The sequence below is a fragment of the Artemia sp. Qi Xiang Cuo genome, chromosome 15 (genome assembly GCF_049724085.1).
Source record: "Artemia sp. Qi Xiang Cuo chromosome 15, ASM4972408v1, whole genome shotgun sequence".
Classification (NCBI taxonomy): Eukaryota; Metazoa; Arthropoda; class Branchiopoda; order Anostraca; family Artemiidae; genus Artemia; species Artemia sp. Qi Xiang Cuo.
Genome location: NC_142808.1, coordinates 67,653,349 through 67,670,114, shown reverse-complemented (window position 1 = coordinate 67,670,114; position 16,766 = coordinate 67,653,349). Strand labels below are relative to the sequence as shown.

General features: G+C 35.6%; 1 protein-coding gene across 1 annotated transcript in view; it reads right to left on the bottom strand.

Annotated features, from left to right (window-relative positions):
* Nucleotides 1-2,275: 2,275 nt before the first annotated feature.
* The window catches only part of LOC148944018 (uncharacterized), a 206,904-nt gene continuing 192,413 nt past the window's right edge, over nt 2,276-16,766 (bottom strand). The window contains exon 2 of the mRNA XM_089101340.1: nt 2,276-2,589. Coding sequence (XP_088957466.1) covers nt 2,276-2,589 — 314 coding nt within the window. The remainder of the gene's footprint in view (nt 2,590-16,766) is intronic.

Here is a 16,766-nt window from a genome sequence, read left to right as displayed (position 1 = left end):
GATTTAAATTGACACATTTTACCTATTGGGGCAAAACTGTGTTAAAATATCTCCTCCAGTTTGAACGATAATAACTCTTGTGCGTAAAAAATCAAAAAATTGTATAACTTTTAAATTGCCTAATAATTTGTCCCATAATCAACTTGTTCTTTATTGTCTATATTTTATCTATAATCCTTACGTTTCCTTCTTTAGTTAATCATTTTCTTTACTTGTGCTCTTCTTTCATATAACAAATATACATATAGTGTTTTTTGAATGAGTTCAAAATACCCCTCACCATTAAGTGAGATTTCACATTTAGATTCTTACTCTTTTGGGGCAAATCTAGATTAGAACATTTTTCTTTTTCCAAATGACAAATTCAGTGTGTAAACACTATAAGTTTAAGAATTTTTTAATTGTGAAACATTTCACCCTAAATAAGTGTATTTTTTCTTGTCCATGTCTTATAAATTATCCTCACGTCTTTTCTTTAAGTGATTCTTCTTCTTTTTCTTAATTTACTCCTTCCTCAACTTGACTAAGCTAATGCTGAAAGCAGAATAAAATTATTCATATATGTCCAATTTTCACTTTTTTTGTGATTTCGCCTTTTAACATCAGGTTACAACTTAAAACCCTGCTATTTGAATTTTTCCGAGTCAAGAAAAGGACCACCTACTAAACTCGTTTATATTAACCGAAGAATGAACTCCCCCTTTTTCTCAGTATGTTCTCTTTTGCATAGGCCTTAATTGTGATCAAAATTGTGTTTTTAGAGCATCAATGACAATTGGGCTCAATGGCTCCTTACATGCAGGTCAATACCACGAACTGTCTGATTATTGTGGGACTTTAATTTTGCACATCCTTGGTATTGATATAGCTTCAAAGGTTGTTTGAAAAGCCTTGTTTTACGAAAGCATTTTAATTTTCTGGATTTTTGAAAACATTTTCTTTTTCTTTTTGTTCACATAACAAGGTTGAGGGCACTATCTTCACACAAGAACTAATAGAGTAGACTTTAACGGAACACTAAAGAACCTGCAAGAGAAACAAACTAGGATTGGCGCTTTTATATACATAAAACCAAAATTTTTTTTCGCCTTTACACCCTCAGTGGAGCTTATTCAATGAGCCTGATTCAGAAATTATTTTCTTTATATATTAGACTAAAAGCATTTTCACTTTTGGGCACTTGTTTATACCTAATCAAATTTCATTACAGAAGAAAGGTTTCCTTACAAATACCTCAGTGGAAGGATTTTTAACCTGCGTGCACTCGTTTATGTCTGGCCAAAGCTCCCGAATGAGCAAAGGTTTTCTTACATATATTACACTGGAAGGGCTTTTCACCTGTATGTACTCGTTTATGACTAATCAAATGTCCTGACTCAGCAAAGGTTTTCTTACATATAGAACACTGGAAGGGTTTTTCACCTGTATGTACTCGTTTATGTAATGTCAAAGATGCCAAATGAGCAAAGGTTTTCTTACATATATTACACTGGAAGGGCTTTTCACCTGTATGTACTCGTTTATGACTGATCAAATGTTCTGACTGAGCAAAAGTATTCTTGCATATATCGCACTGAAAAGGATGTTCACCGGTGTGTACTCGTTTGTGTCTAGTCAAATCTCCCAACTTAGCAAAGGTTTTCTTACATATATCACACTGGAAGGGTTTTTCATCTGTGTGCACTTGTTTATGACTAATCAGATTGTGCAACTGAGCAAAAGTTTTCTTACAAACATCACACTGGAAAGGTTTTTCCCTTGTATGTACTCGTTTATGTGTAGTCAAACTTCCCAACTCAGAAAAAGTTTTCTTACGTATATAACACGGAAAGGGTTTTTCACCTGTATGAACTCGTTTATGATAAGTCAAAGATGTCGAGTGAGTAAAGGTTTTCTTACAAATCTCGCACTGGAAGGGTTTGTCACCTGGGTTTAGTCGTTAATGTAAAGTCAAAGTACCAGACAAAGCACAGGTTTGCTGACATATATAACACTGGAAAGGTTTCTCCCCTGTATTAAATCGTTAATGTTCATTCAATGATGCTGAGTGAGCAAAGGTTTTCTTACATATATTACACGGGAAGGGTTTATCACCTGTATGAACTCGTTTATGATTAGTCAAAGATGCTGTGTGAGAAAAGGTTTTCTTACATATATCGCACTGAAAGGGTTTTTCCCACGTATGCACTCGTTTATGAATAATCAAATTTCCTGAACAAGCAAAGGTTTTCTGACATATATCACACTGAAAAGGTTTTTCACCTGTATGTAATCGTTAATGTGCAGTCAAAGATACCGAGTGAGTAAAACCTCTATTACATATATTACACTGAAAAGGTTTTTCACCTTTATGTGTCCTTTGATGCATTTGCAGTTTGCATTTAGTTAGAAATCTCTTTTTGCAAAGGTTGCACTCATGGTATTTTCTAAACTTCTTGTTGGGCGAACGGCGATTCAAAAGATTTCCTTTATCGTTGTGGCCTGTTACTCTAGAATTCAACTCAAGTGAATTTAAACTGACGGCTGTGGACAATTCCTGCGAAGTAACTCGAGAGGTACCACCCTGTAATACTGTTTCAGACTCGTTTTCTGAAAAATGACCAAGTAAAATTAAATGTTCTTTCATGTTATGAATATTGTCTTGCAAACAAATTGGACATCTTCTTGTTTATCCCATTTGATGCTCAATAAAATGAGCCACAAAACTTCTATAATCTCTAACTACAGCAGGACAGATATCACATTCTATCGGTGAAAGCTCTTCACGGCCAGTGTCTATATGAAGTTCTAATAGCAGAGATGAATTCTCTGTCTTTCCACAAAAGTTGCAACGCCAGAGACTCGGTTGAGTTTCACCACTAGTGCCACAACTACCTGAAGTCATTGCTTCTGAAATTAGGGGATAAAATTAAATAAAAGTAATGTAACAACTAAGGTTATAACTTAACAACATTATATTTAAAAAAATTGGATTAATATAATTTACTATTTGAATAGTTGTTTCATTAAGTAGAAACGATGAAAAATAATATTTAAAATTCTACACGTAGACGAAAGCAAGAGTTAAAACACTTAAAAGATTTTACAATCATAAGGAGTTAAAGAAAATAGTATATACTAATTAAATAGAAAATAGTATACTAATAGAAAAATAGAAAAAAGAAAATAGTATATACTAATTATTATTAGTAATTAGTATATACTAATTAGTAATTAGTGTTGTGGTTTGTCTTAATAGACAGACAACAGTAATAAGGATCCTTTATTTTCGGGCATTATCGTTAATAAGGCATATATTACGAACAAATACAACAAGCTCATTTACAACAACCTTTTATATCTATTAGTTTAATAGGGTTCTCGCTGCTGCAGATATACGAATTAATTACTTCTAAAAGTAGGAAATTAGATTAAATAAAAGTCAATATAACAGCTAAAAAATAATACGAAAATATTTAATACACAGAAGCATTGAACGGCATTAGTTCTTTAAGAACACAGAACGATTAGAAAATTACCATTCAGATTCTACGAAGCAACACAGTAGGATACATTGCTAGGTGTAGCATTCATTATGATGGTGATTTATTGGCCGGGCATCTGAAGCAACAGCAAGTTTGGTCAGTCTTGGTGCACAATACATAGAACATGTCGCATTTGAAACGAAAATCCTAGATTTAGTTATCATCTCTTTCCCCAGAACAGCCAGAACAGGAAAGTCGAGTACAATCACTTGCGATATACGCAACGCAGTGGCAGGAGTAGCAACATGTGAGCCTAAATAAAAACTTTTCAGCAGACAGCTTTTCATAACCAATGCTGATTGAGTCGCTAAGAAACTGATCTACATCATTTTTACTATCAAAGTACATCTTGAAAACTTTCGCACTTTCATAACTGCCGATTTCAGCAAACTATTTGGCATTAGAACCAAGTCTCTTAGAGTCCTGCTCTGTCATGCTAGTCAGCGCACGCTTAAGAGTTGCAGAAACGATTCACGCTTAGCTCTAAATTGGGATCGGGGGCAATTGATTTCATGGCCTCAATAATGGCTCTTGGGGAAGATTTGGATCTTGTTATCATCTTTCAGTCATCCTTGGTCTTTCAATGTTGATTTATTTCATCAGTGTCCGGGCAAATACTATCGACAAAACCCTTGCGAGCGTACTGATGATCGAACATTTTTGGGAGATTAACGACAACTGCATACGAGAGTTTAGAACCTGTTTTTGTAATCATCATAGTGCCAAGAGTGGATCTAGATGAACATAGCCGACTGAAAGAAGAGATAAAAATCTTGAGCTTAAGATGGAGTTTATTTGCTGTCCTCTTGAGCGTTATGTTTGAGTCACATAGAAAAACGGCAATCCCATCTGGCTGAAAAACGACAAACTTTGGCAGTGGTACTGAATTCTTATAACTATAATTAAGCGCTGGAAGGATGTCTGTAAAAGTGTCTGAAACCTTCTGTGTGTCAGTTAGTCTGGCCATCATTTTCGCTTCAGACCAGATTAACCGCTTGGCTTGCGCAATTTGATCACCAGCAAAAAACCCGCAACCTACTTTGACTACTTATGCATCCGTGTTCCGAACCTTCCTTGCTCGAACCGCATTTTTCAGAACTGCATTCAAGACTAGTTTCTCCGATGCCATGACGCCCGGCCTATACCGATAGGGCTCTTATGTTTGTTAGCTCTCTTCTGAACAAGCTGTCACTGAATTAGCAAAAAATTGGATAAAATTACTTTCTTATTTCCTTGAAAATAAATTATTTTCTAGAACTTGGATTAAAAAATTGTTGAAGATACAGTAATGCTATATCTGTTTGTACTACCGTAGCATTAAATCCAAACAAAGCTATCCATATTTAGTCTATAATAGTAAGGTCACTTTAGATTTTAGTCCGTAGCATAGTATTGTGAAATTTCTGTAATCACTCAAGGTCACTGAATTTATTAAAGTTTGAGGCACTACATTAATATGATTTCAAAGCTGGTTTTAAAATTCCATAAGTTGAAAAAGATGTTATCACTCTAGAGACTAAATGGAAAAAAATGAAAAAAGTACAGATAATTCCACCTCCTCTCCTCTCGGTGACATAATAATCCTTTTCACTTAAAATTTCAACCTTTAATGTCACCTTCATTAATTTAAAAACGTCTTCTTTTTTTAATTTGACACAATATATAACACACTCGAAAAGCCCAATACCTGGCTCAATGTTATCGCTGTTGACTTGCAAAAAGCTTTTGATTTAATCAACCACAATATACTATTAGAAAAGCTATCTAATGATTTTCAAGTTTACCTATATTCAATTGGAATAATTGCATTTTTCATCACTTATAGAGCGCATGTCGGGTAATACCTGAATATTATTTCTGATTCCTTCTTAATTTCAATTAGTATTCCCCATGGAACCATTTTAGGTCCAAATTTATTTCTTACAATGATAAACAACCTTGATGTTTATTTGTCAGATAGATAGAAATTCGTTGATGATCTAACTGTCTTAGAGACATGTTTCCAAAATTCAAAAAGCAACCCAATCTTAAACTCCTTAAAAAATTTAAATGCCCTAAATCGCATTGTTTGAGGATTTTCCTGTCATTTGTACGCCTAACCCTTGAGTACGCCTGTCCTGTTTGGCATTGTGGCATCTCTATTGAATTGTTGGACGGAATAGAGAAAATCCCCAAAAAGGTGCCTAAGAATTATCTTCAATAGGGTACAGTACCTTATATTTCCCTTCTTTACAGAGCTATTTATGTCACCCTTAAGGAGAGCAGAGAAAAATTTACCTTGCGTTTTGTCAACAATATCCTTCATAACTCTGGAGCACCTCCCCTTTTCCTTGGTCAATCTTCGCCCCTTCAACCCCACCTCCAGCGGTCTTTTTCAACAAAATCCTACTACTTGCCCCACTCAGATTTATCACTTACATATATATTATACCTGTTATCCATTCAATAGTTGACTGTTTAAACCCGTGACTCTATACAGCCTCCCCTCCCCCCACTCACGTTTTACCTCCGGTAATGATTTTTTTTCAAATTTTGCACTGTGTAAGTGGTTTCATTTATGATTATTATCCACTAATAACTTAAGTTTTGTTTTAATTTTACTTTATCCTATTGTTAATTTTACGAGTCTCCCAGGAGGTTCCCATTCTCCTTAACTCTTTCTATACAACATTATTCCACCCTCACAACGAAAAACCTGCTCTCTGGTTAGCTCTAGACGGTTGGCCGAAAAAGAAAATAATTGACATTCTGCCATCCTTAGTTTGCCGACCACCCTCACGCCTTCTCAATCTGCATCTTATTATAACCCTGGAAAGAGTGAACTATAATATTCGTAAAGCATTCTGCTTGAAATATGGTCAGTCATCCGGATACCCAGAAAAATCCGTAGGCAATTTCTCTGGAAAACACCCAGCAAATTTTCGTCAGTTTTGGTGAAAGCTTCAGAAACCAGGCTTCAGACCAATATTTGACCACTGTCATCCTCCACCTTCCTCCGAGTCCTCCGTCTGTCTGTGTCTTTCAAATTCACAGCCATTTTATCCTTTCATCTCAAAACTCCTCAGTTCTTATTTTTGATGTCTTAATTTGCAAATAACAGTGGACGAAGTCATTCAATATTACTATCCTTAATGTCCCATATTAATATTCTATATTACTATGCTATATTACTATCCTTTTCTATATTGCTCCCTACGACTAACCACCCTTCTTTCTTCTATGTTGTTTTCGGTCTTTATGTTTTAACCATATTGTATGTTGATTATCGGTGTGTTTGTTTATTTAATTATAATATTGAAATATTGACACTACACTATCAATAGTGATTAAATGAAAGTATTCTTGGCCGGCAGAAAATGTTGGTGCTCTAAATGATAGTATTTATTTACTAATATATTCCAGTCGTATAAGGAAAAAATACATTATCAAGGTTTTTATCTCTTTCACTTTCCACAAGCTTTGAAGTAGGAATAAAAAATGAGTTTACCGAGATACATTTACATTATTTATATAAATTTACCCTACTCTTACATTTTAATTTTAATAGTCCTCATTATGATTTGAATTAAAATTTAAAATTAAAATTCTCAAACATACTTCGAATTTAAAACAATCGCTATACTCTCATCAATCGCATAAGGTTATAACACCTGTAAAACTATACCAAGTATAATTCCTCGCTCTTAAGGTTCATTTATTTATACTGGCCTATCAAAACCTAAAAGAATATTCGGATATTCAGAAATCAGAAAGAGTCGAGTATTCAGCTCATTATGCTTAGCTATCATATTAAGAGTGATTAATGTTTAACAGCTCAAACAGATTTATTTTAAACAATACGAGGACAGAACATCACTTTAGAGGGTAACTCAACATATTCCGAAATTATTCCTGTGCAATAAGCTAGATCAACATCACAACTTTGTAGTGATGTGTTTCTTTTCTTGCTTCACAAGTGTAGCAACCTTAAATGAAAATAATGAAAATGAAAATAGTCTAACAATAATATCTCAATTATTATTTGCCCTATATTTAAATTACATTTATGCAATTTGTTAAGCATACACACACACCTTGCTTTATTTTAATTTTAGCACAACGAGTCCCTCGTATTATTAATGTCTGATATGTTTACAACATGTTTACCAATTTATGTTTTGTAATTCAAACTATTAGTAAAATACTGTTAGTTTGAAAAATACCTCCATCATTGTTGACCAATTCCTGGTAGATTGACTCAGACAATAAATTACATATTCTGTATGAACCATTTAAGATTACGTTTTGATTTCCGAGCAATACAGAAGAGTTTGTAGTACCCACGAATGTTTCAGTATTAAATTCTAGGGCGTCATAAATTTCTAAAAAACGAAAATATTAAAAACAGAGGGTTATAAATACCAAAAACTACTATATTAAAATATTTCCTGTAACGTATCCATAACTAATGATACTCACAAAAAAAAAACAAATAAAAATTATAACTCCAATAAACTTTTTAACTAAAGCACGAAAAAAAAAGAAAACATCCATAATATTTCAACACATCATATAATGCAAAGAAAACACTTAAAGGTCCAATCACCAATTCATTTACATAAATAATCACCTACTCAATTCTTTTTTTTCGTTTTTCAACTCTGGATTCCTTGATTGATCTAAGTACTGAGGAGTGGGCATCAGCTTGAGCCCCCTTGTAACGAGGTCACTTCTCAAGTGGGAACCTATGAACTATGGAACCTATACACCACCTATACAAAAAAACAGTTATTATAGTTTATGCTCCAACCAGAGACACGCCAGAGAGTGAAGCAGATTATTTTTACAAACTTCTAACTTATAAACTTAAGAAGGTCCAGAAACAGTATACTATCTTAACTAAAATGGAACTTCAATGCCAGAATCAACAGAAAAGTATCCAATGCTGGGTCTGACGGCCAATTTGGTCTTGTGGTGGAGTGGCTAAAAATTACAATTCTAAATTGTTTTCAAGATAGCTTGAAACCTGGTGGACATATTCTTTTGAACATGTTGAACAATCCACAATCTGGAGTCAAAAATTCGATTAATAGAACGTCGTATAACGTCGCAAATTGTCAATTGGGGTTTTAATATCCAATGTCGTGAAATGGGTAAATGCTTCTGAACCCATTAGTAGTCTTAATTTTAACCTCAGATTACAAGAACATCGTCGAAACGTCCCACAAATATAAATTGGGTTTTAACGGTCTACTAAAGCTTAAAAAAGGTAAAAAAATAATGCTGAACACACTGATTGTCCCAACCATATACTCATATTATATGATCTTCGTCTGAAAATCAGAAAACATCGGGAAATATCAAATAACGATTTGGTGATACATAAGAGTCGGTATATTAAAGCCGCGGATGAGGTCTCAACTATGCATAAAATTCAAAATTACACATAATAGGTGACAAACATGTCTTCAAACAGATGTATAACGGTGGGTACGATGACCTTGGCAAAAAATGAGGTATTGATTAGAGATGAAATTTTAGCAGGGTTTTAGAGGCAATAAGTCTGGACCATGGATATCATTTTTCTAAAAAATATAAACTGTACCAGAACGCCACATTAGGTTTGTTTGACGCTCAGACTATCCTATAGCGAAAAAAAATTTAGAATGCACGACATCGACTATACAAACTATCTTACATACTTTATGAGATTCATCGTAATTAGAAAAAGAGGTAATTCAAATCACTTGAAAACAAAGCATCCCTTCTACTGAAATTTGCCAAGAATCAGTAATTTCCGAATAATCATATCAACAAGTTAATAGCTTATTTAAGCCCAAGCACATTTGTTATTAAACATTTGCACTTTTGAACACAATATTTTTTACAATTGTACCTGGTCAGCTCCTTGCAGGCAATTGATGCCCCTGGTGAATCGCTCCGACGTGGAGGCCATTTCCCGCCTTTGCCTCGTTTCCATCCCCATTCTGAGGGGTCAAGTTTAAGTGGATCCCCTCTGAACGACTAATTCCAGATTTTTCTTTGGAACACAGCGGATCAGATATGCTGAAGCGTTTCTGCTCCCATTGCAGGGATTCGGTCTACCAATTTGCTTTGGCTAAACATGTTTTATGCGGACGTCATGGTTAATCATCATTGCAACTCGAGCAGTGATACAGAAGGTTTGCAATTAGATTGAGCACAACAATAACGTTCTTTTCAATGTCTTTGTCACCTTCAATTGCGCAAGTCATCGATGATGCATCTCAGGATAGATATACTATTAATTCCAGAGCAGTATAGCCAACATTTGCACATACGGAAGTTGTGTTACATCGCATTCCGAGAAGGCATGGAACATCGGCAATGTTTTGCATTTGGCTGGTTCAAGGTTCAAAGTAATACGGTTCATCGGGATTCACTTATGGGTTTAACCAATTCCAAAGAACATCCAAAGGCCCTCGACATTCAGATCACGAATCAGCAAACGAGACTAATCATTCCTATAGACTGAATAATCCGTAGCTTTTACCTTTTATCACTTTGTACCTTCGCCTGTAAGACAATACATTTCTCCACCTCTTCATGTGCACAGGGAATTGCATTTCCAGTGTCAAACATTCGGTCAGAACAAAACACTAGTTCTTACATTGTAACAAATACACCGTCGATCTTTGAGTGGGCCGACCTTGTCCAACCAAATTTCGGACAGAAAGTCAAACGCCTGGGGCTTACTCTGATCAATTTTCAAAAAGTATTTTTATTTGAATTTTTGGGGAATACTTGTTGCAGATTTCCCGGCCATCTTCCATGTAGACATCCCACATGACGTCAATTCTTTCTCATCGAATGAGCTGATATCGAATTTATGGAATGAATATGTCGACTATGTAATAACCAACAGACTTTAGTGATAGTCAACATATGCCTTATAAATGCCCTACCCAAAATCCACCGCGACCAAAGGAGGCTGAAATAGATAATGGTAACTCAGAACATATTTCTACATCTTCAAGCAATACTGGAAGGAGGTCAGAGTGTAGTGTGCTTTAAATGTCACCTTGCTTGATTGCTTGAACGCATGGAAGGAAATATCTCCTTCTCAGCAGAAACGTTTGTCAGTTCATAAGAACTGAATACGCTAGCAATATATAGACAATAAAAGAGTTCCCTGTTCGTCCTTAAGACAGTCACCAAGGTCCACATATGTAGGAGAAAGGCCCGTTCCTAACATCACTGTAACTAACTATATGTTAAACAGAGGAGGGTCACTCAGAACATGTTTCCACAACTTTCTGCCAAAGTGTACTGAGTTCAGATTGAGGGGTGCGTTGGATTTCACCTTTGCTTGTAAGCTTGGGAGGACACATCTCATTCTCATGGGAGAAGAAGTTTGTCAGGTCAATAGATCTGAATTGACTAGCAACATATAGATTATGAAAGAGTTCTCCGTTATTCCTTGAGGAATCTAGCTTGCTCATCATCGGTGTATTTGCAGCAGGTCTTCGCTTTTTTGAAGATTTTGACATTATTTCGAGGAAATGGGTCTGACACTGGTTTTTGCCTCAATTTTTGATCAGTTTTTTTCCGTTCTGATATAGGGATGAAAGAAGTCTCTTTACCTGAAAAATTCGTCGACTATCTAACACAAGCAATTCTTTGGACTCGTCTTCAAATGGGTTTCAAAATTTGTCTATGACATGTTCACATAAACCAAAAACTGCCTCTGTATATTTCGATTTTCGCTACAGTATATGTGGTAAGTTTTAAATATTTGAGGATAAAAGTGAGACGACCAGTGCAATCAGCATCATTTTTGGCCCGTTTCAAGACTATCTCAAGCTGTTAAAACCCCATTTGAATTTTTCGGACAATTCGCAACGTTGTACGTTTTAGTGGCTAAATTTTTGTTGCCTAGTTTTGTATAGCTGAGGCTTCATTCATGGGTTTAATTTACTGATACTGATATACCAGCAAATAGTTTTTTGACAAAAAACGTCACGCTTGGGGACGTTTAGAAGACTTTCTCATGATTAGAGGATAAAAGTGAGTTAACCAGTTGGTTCAGCATTTTTTTTTACCTATTTCGAAACTTTCTTGGGCTATTAAAACCCCATTTCATAATCCACAACGTTTCTAAAACGTTCAAGAGATCGACCTTCAGCACAGACAAAAGTATATTTCCACTAACTTTCATACTTCCCTGAAAAAAAAGCGAAATTCTTTTGATCTTTAAAGCTTAGCCACTCCACTAATAAAACCACCTGTAACTGGAGTCAAGGTTTCTTCAGTTTTCCATGACGAATGATTTCGTAGCTACCAATACCTAATTCAAACACAAACACAGCCAGAGACATGTGACACTCCTGTTTTAGATGGTAGAGCTAAAAGCCGGATTAAGTCTATCCTTATGCCTTGCGGGTGGAAACCAAGAGCTACGTAGGTTTTTTATAACAGTGGAGCGTATACCTGTAAAAAAAATGGTTATTATCCCCCCCTAGTCCATATCACTCATAAGTCTCGCCACAGACCACGAAGAAATATTAAACAACTATGAAAATGTTATGCAACTATCTTCGATGACCTTTTCATACGAAAAACACTCAAGTTAATAGATTAGAAGCAATCCAAGTACAAACGACGGATACGCGAACTTCCAGCTTGAATGTAGGCTTGATGAACATACGCACTTCAGTCCACGGAGCCGCAAAATCTACCGAAAAGTCGAAAATGGATATCGAAACGCAAAGTCAAGGTGACTGGGCACAAGGAAAAGAATTCGGACAGAGAATCCGACTTGTTCGAACGCGTGAGAAGAGAATAAAGCTATTAATGGTAAGAACCAGTACAGGTAGAAGATCATCAAAGACATGGAGGCCACCGCCTCTAGATCAGACACCAGGAAAATGTATCAGCCCCAAAAACAAATTAGCAGGAAATCATTCAAACCTATTAGTACCGTCGTCACAGGTAATAACAGAAGTTGCGGTCAAAAAACCCATAGCTGGAAAAATAAATTCGACCAACAACATTAACGAGCCCTATCACACCACAGAAATGAATCTAAATCAGCATGGACAAAACTCGTGCCACAAATCACATGATCTGCAGAAGCCAAACCCACCCAGCAGTATCTAAAAAGACTTGAGCGTGACTCCTCTATGTTAGATTGAGCCTGACAATTGATTAATTGCCTGAAAAGTAATAAAGCCCCTGGTCCCCATGCTGTTCAGGCTAAACTCTACATGTAAGTTGGGACAGCACTTGTCAGCAGGCTCCATAAGCTAATTTAAACTTTAAAACATGACGTCAGCGAAAAACCAGTGAGGTCATAATATTGAACAAAACCAGAATACAGTTGAAAGATCATACGATAAGAAAACAACACAGAAGTACCATTCTAGCGTAGACTATAGTCAACATTATACGACTCCAAAGATTCAGTAATTTTGTATAATAATTTTTTTCCCCAGAGGCACTTCATATGGAAGGGGTCGTCGTAAAAACTTCATAGGGGGCTCATTTAATTGAAAATCGAGAGTTCTAGTGCTCTTTTTAAGCGTCAAAAGGAGGACACTCCTCCACAGCTATCAGGACAAGAGTTGTAAGCAATGCCCTGGGGGCATGAAAGCTTTTAATAGAAAGCTTTGTCACAAAAACTTCAAAAGGGATCATTCGATTGGAAATTCAAAGGGCTAATGCCCTTTTTAATAGTCAAAAGTGATTGAAGGGCAACTGACCACCCTCTCACCTCCATCTCCTCCCCAAACAATGTCCCTCAAACGTGGGAGATGGCAATTTTGTTCACCGTAGGTGACAATTCCTCACGTTGGATTTTTGTGAATGACCCCCCCCCCAGAGCCCTCAGAGTAAGGGTTGTAAGTTATGGGCTGGGGACATATAAGGTTTTTATATAAAGCATTGTCGTAGAAACTTCAAAAAGGCCACATTCAATTGGAAACCCTTATTAATAGTCGAAAGTGATTGGAAGGCAACTAAAACCCCTTCCACGCCCACCATTTCTCCAAACACATCCAATCAAAATTTTGAGATAGCCATTTTGTTCGAAGTAGTTGAAAGTTCTGAAAATTAAATCTTTGAGCATGCGAACCCCCCTTCCACGGTCTTCAGAGCAAGGGCTATAAGTTGTGCCCTGGGGCACAGTTGTGCCCTCATAAAAAGGAAGGTTGTATAAAATACAAAGGTCTACTTTAATTGGATATTAATAATTCAAGGTCACTGTTTTAACTCACAAGATATGAAAGTGGAAGGATCCCGGCTCCAAATGCTTTTTTCCCACCTATTTCAGATAAAAATTTTGAGATGGCTTTTTTTTTGTTAAGATGTCAAAGATCATATACAAAAATTCCAGTGTCGACTAAACCCCCCGGGACCGGAGGGCAGGTGTTGTATGTTATGCCCTGGGAGCCTATGTGTTTCATATATAAGTAATACCCTTATAAAACACACAGAGTGCTTATTTGATGGGACATTGATAGGTCTCGGTCAATTTTTAATAGTACATAAATACAATGGTACCGAGCCCCCCCCCCATACCCTCGCTTTTCCACAATCATCCGCTCGAAGTTTTGAGTAATCCCGTTTTTTACAAATTGTAAAAAAATGAGATAAAGAAAGTCTGGTGTCAAAACAACCCCCCAAGCCCAGGGGGTAGGCGTTGTAAGTGTTGTCCAGGGGGAGTTTATGGTTATTATTAAAGGATTACTCTTATAAACTACCAGGTGGGCTCATTTTATTAGAAATTTAATTTTCTTTTTAAATTTTTAATTTTAAACATTTATCCGAGGTAAAATTGCCCCCCCCCCCCCACACACCGTGTTGTACAGCAAGATATCCCATAAAAATTTTAAAATACTCATTTCGTTAAAAATCATTAAACGTAAGATAACATACCATCTTACGCAGACAGACTCCCCCCCCCATGGCCCAGAAGCAGGCGTTGTAAGTAATGCTCTGGGGGCATATATCGTTTTTATGGAAGGGATGCTTGTATAAATTTCGGAGTGGGTTAATTTGATTGTAAAGTTAAAGTTCTCTTTTAATTTTCAAGAAACAAATGATACTGGAGGGCAACACTCCCCCCTCCCTCCACGCCCTAAATGCCTCCGAGAAATTTTCCGTGATAGGCATTTTGTTAAAAATAGTTCAAGGTTCAAATAACAAAAACTCTTGTGTTGACACCGCCCCCCCCCCCCGGGCCCGAGGGTAGGCTGTGTAAGTTACGCCCTGGGAGCCTATATGGGTGTTATGGAAGGGATACTAGTCTAAAGTTTATAAAGAACTTATGTAAGTGGAAATTGAAAGCTGTAATTCCCTTTTAAGAGTGGCAAGTGATCGGAAGGCAGCTAGCCTCCCCCCACACACTATTTTTTTTGTTTCCAGATGCGCTTCATACAGAAGGGGTCGGGGTCGTCGGATAAATTTCAAATGGGGCTCATTTCAAAACTTTTTCATTTTGATATTGTTACTTTGATACCAGGTTTGATACTTTGATGAAGATTTGATTTTTTTTCTTCTAAGTTTGATTTTGGAATAAGGAATTTTATTAAACTTGAACCTTTTTTAAAGAAAAGACTAACAAAAATTAATTAAAAAAAACTTTCTGATGAATCGGTTTTTCAAAAAAAGTAAAGGCATATTTAAACTTAAGCATAGATAACTAAAACATCTGTTAAATTAAAAATCAACACGACCAGAAATTTCTGCCAAAGAACATAAATTAAACAAACAATCATAGCAAAAATATAACAGGTAATAATATAAATGAATAAAAAGATCTGAAAGCCAGTAATGCTTAGATTGAATATAAAAATCCATATTCGAAATGAAAAAAATATTTTGATATTAAATTATAAAAAATTCCAACGAACAGAAATTTAATAAACAATCCTTGCAAACTAAAACAAAATAGATATGAGTTTAAATAAATATGTGAATTGGAACATGAGTGAAAATTAAATTGAACGTGAAAATCAATCTTGAAACGAGCAAAAATTACTATAAATTAGATATTTGGTAACGCCTCCTCTCACTGTAAAATTCTAGGACCTCCAGCGTCATTGGCGCTTAGTTGAAAACTACATCCAGCTTAGAAAGTATTGGAAATTATAGACAACCTCACCTTGAATGTTTTATATAGACTGATATTAGTTATTGAAAGATTTATCAGTTCAATAATATATCTAACGTAAAATTCATTTTTATTTTCAATGCTGTAAGAACTGGAAAAGAAAACATTTGTAATATAGATTGTTTTCAATAAAACACCAATCAAACAGTTGGCATTTTGTTTTTAGTTACACTTTAAGAAGGGGACAGTATCCAAGATCTTTTTTGCAGTGAAACTATATTCATCTAGAGCAACTTACAAAAGAAATAATTAAACTAAACTTATAAGCACATTAAGTGCCGCGAGATAGTCAGTTCAAACTTTTACTATAATTTTGATGTTTATTTTCAATATTAGGTACAGAAGAGGACATTTTTAATGAAATTGATTTTCATTAAAGTGCCAATGACGCAGTAGGTTTTAGACTTTTACATTGAGAGAAGGAGGTGATACCCAAACTCTTGTTTTTGTGATCTAAGGATCTAAATTAAGAATAATTAACCCCAGAAACAGGTTTCTTCCAGTTGAGTTGTCAGTGCAGAGCAAATACAGATTTTAAAAGCATGATTTGAAAATTTGAAGTCACTATAAAAAACATGCCTTAGGGTTAATATGCATGAAGAGAACAGACTGAGACAATAAAGTACTATACATTTACGTTTATAGATATGGTCTGACACCAACAAGACATCACTTGAAATCGTGTGGGGTAGAGGGGGCGACTCAAAAAAATAACGTCTGTCAGTTCGTTGGTGGCATCTAGGAAAGGGAGCTATCAATTGACTGTGGTTAATTTTCCATTTCAAATAAGCGTCTTTTTTTGGTGTTTTTATGAGTTTTTATTCCAATATCTTACTTCTCAGACCCTACTTTCCTATTTTGCTTCCCGAAAACTCTGGGGAGGAGTGGGATCAGCTTTCCAGTAAGTTGAAACCCCTAAGAACATGAGTGACAACGATTGTTCAAATAGTAATCAATCTCATTTGCTGAACGAATTGGCTCTTTCTCTCCAGTAAAAAAGGGGACTAAAACAACCTTATCCTATGAACAATAAAAACCTAATAACAAATCTCCTTACATTATTTTAATTGTTGGTCATAGTGGTTATTTTATACATTTTTAATGGAGAAGAA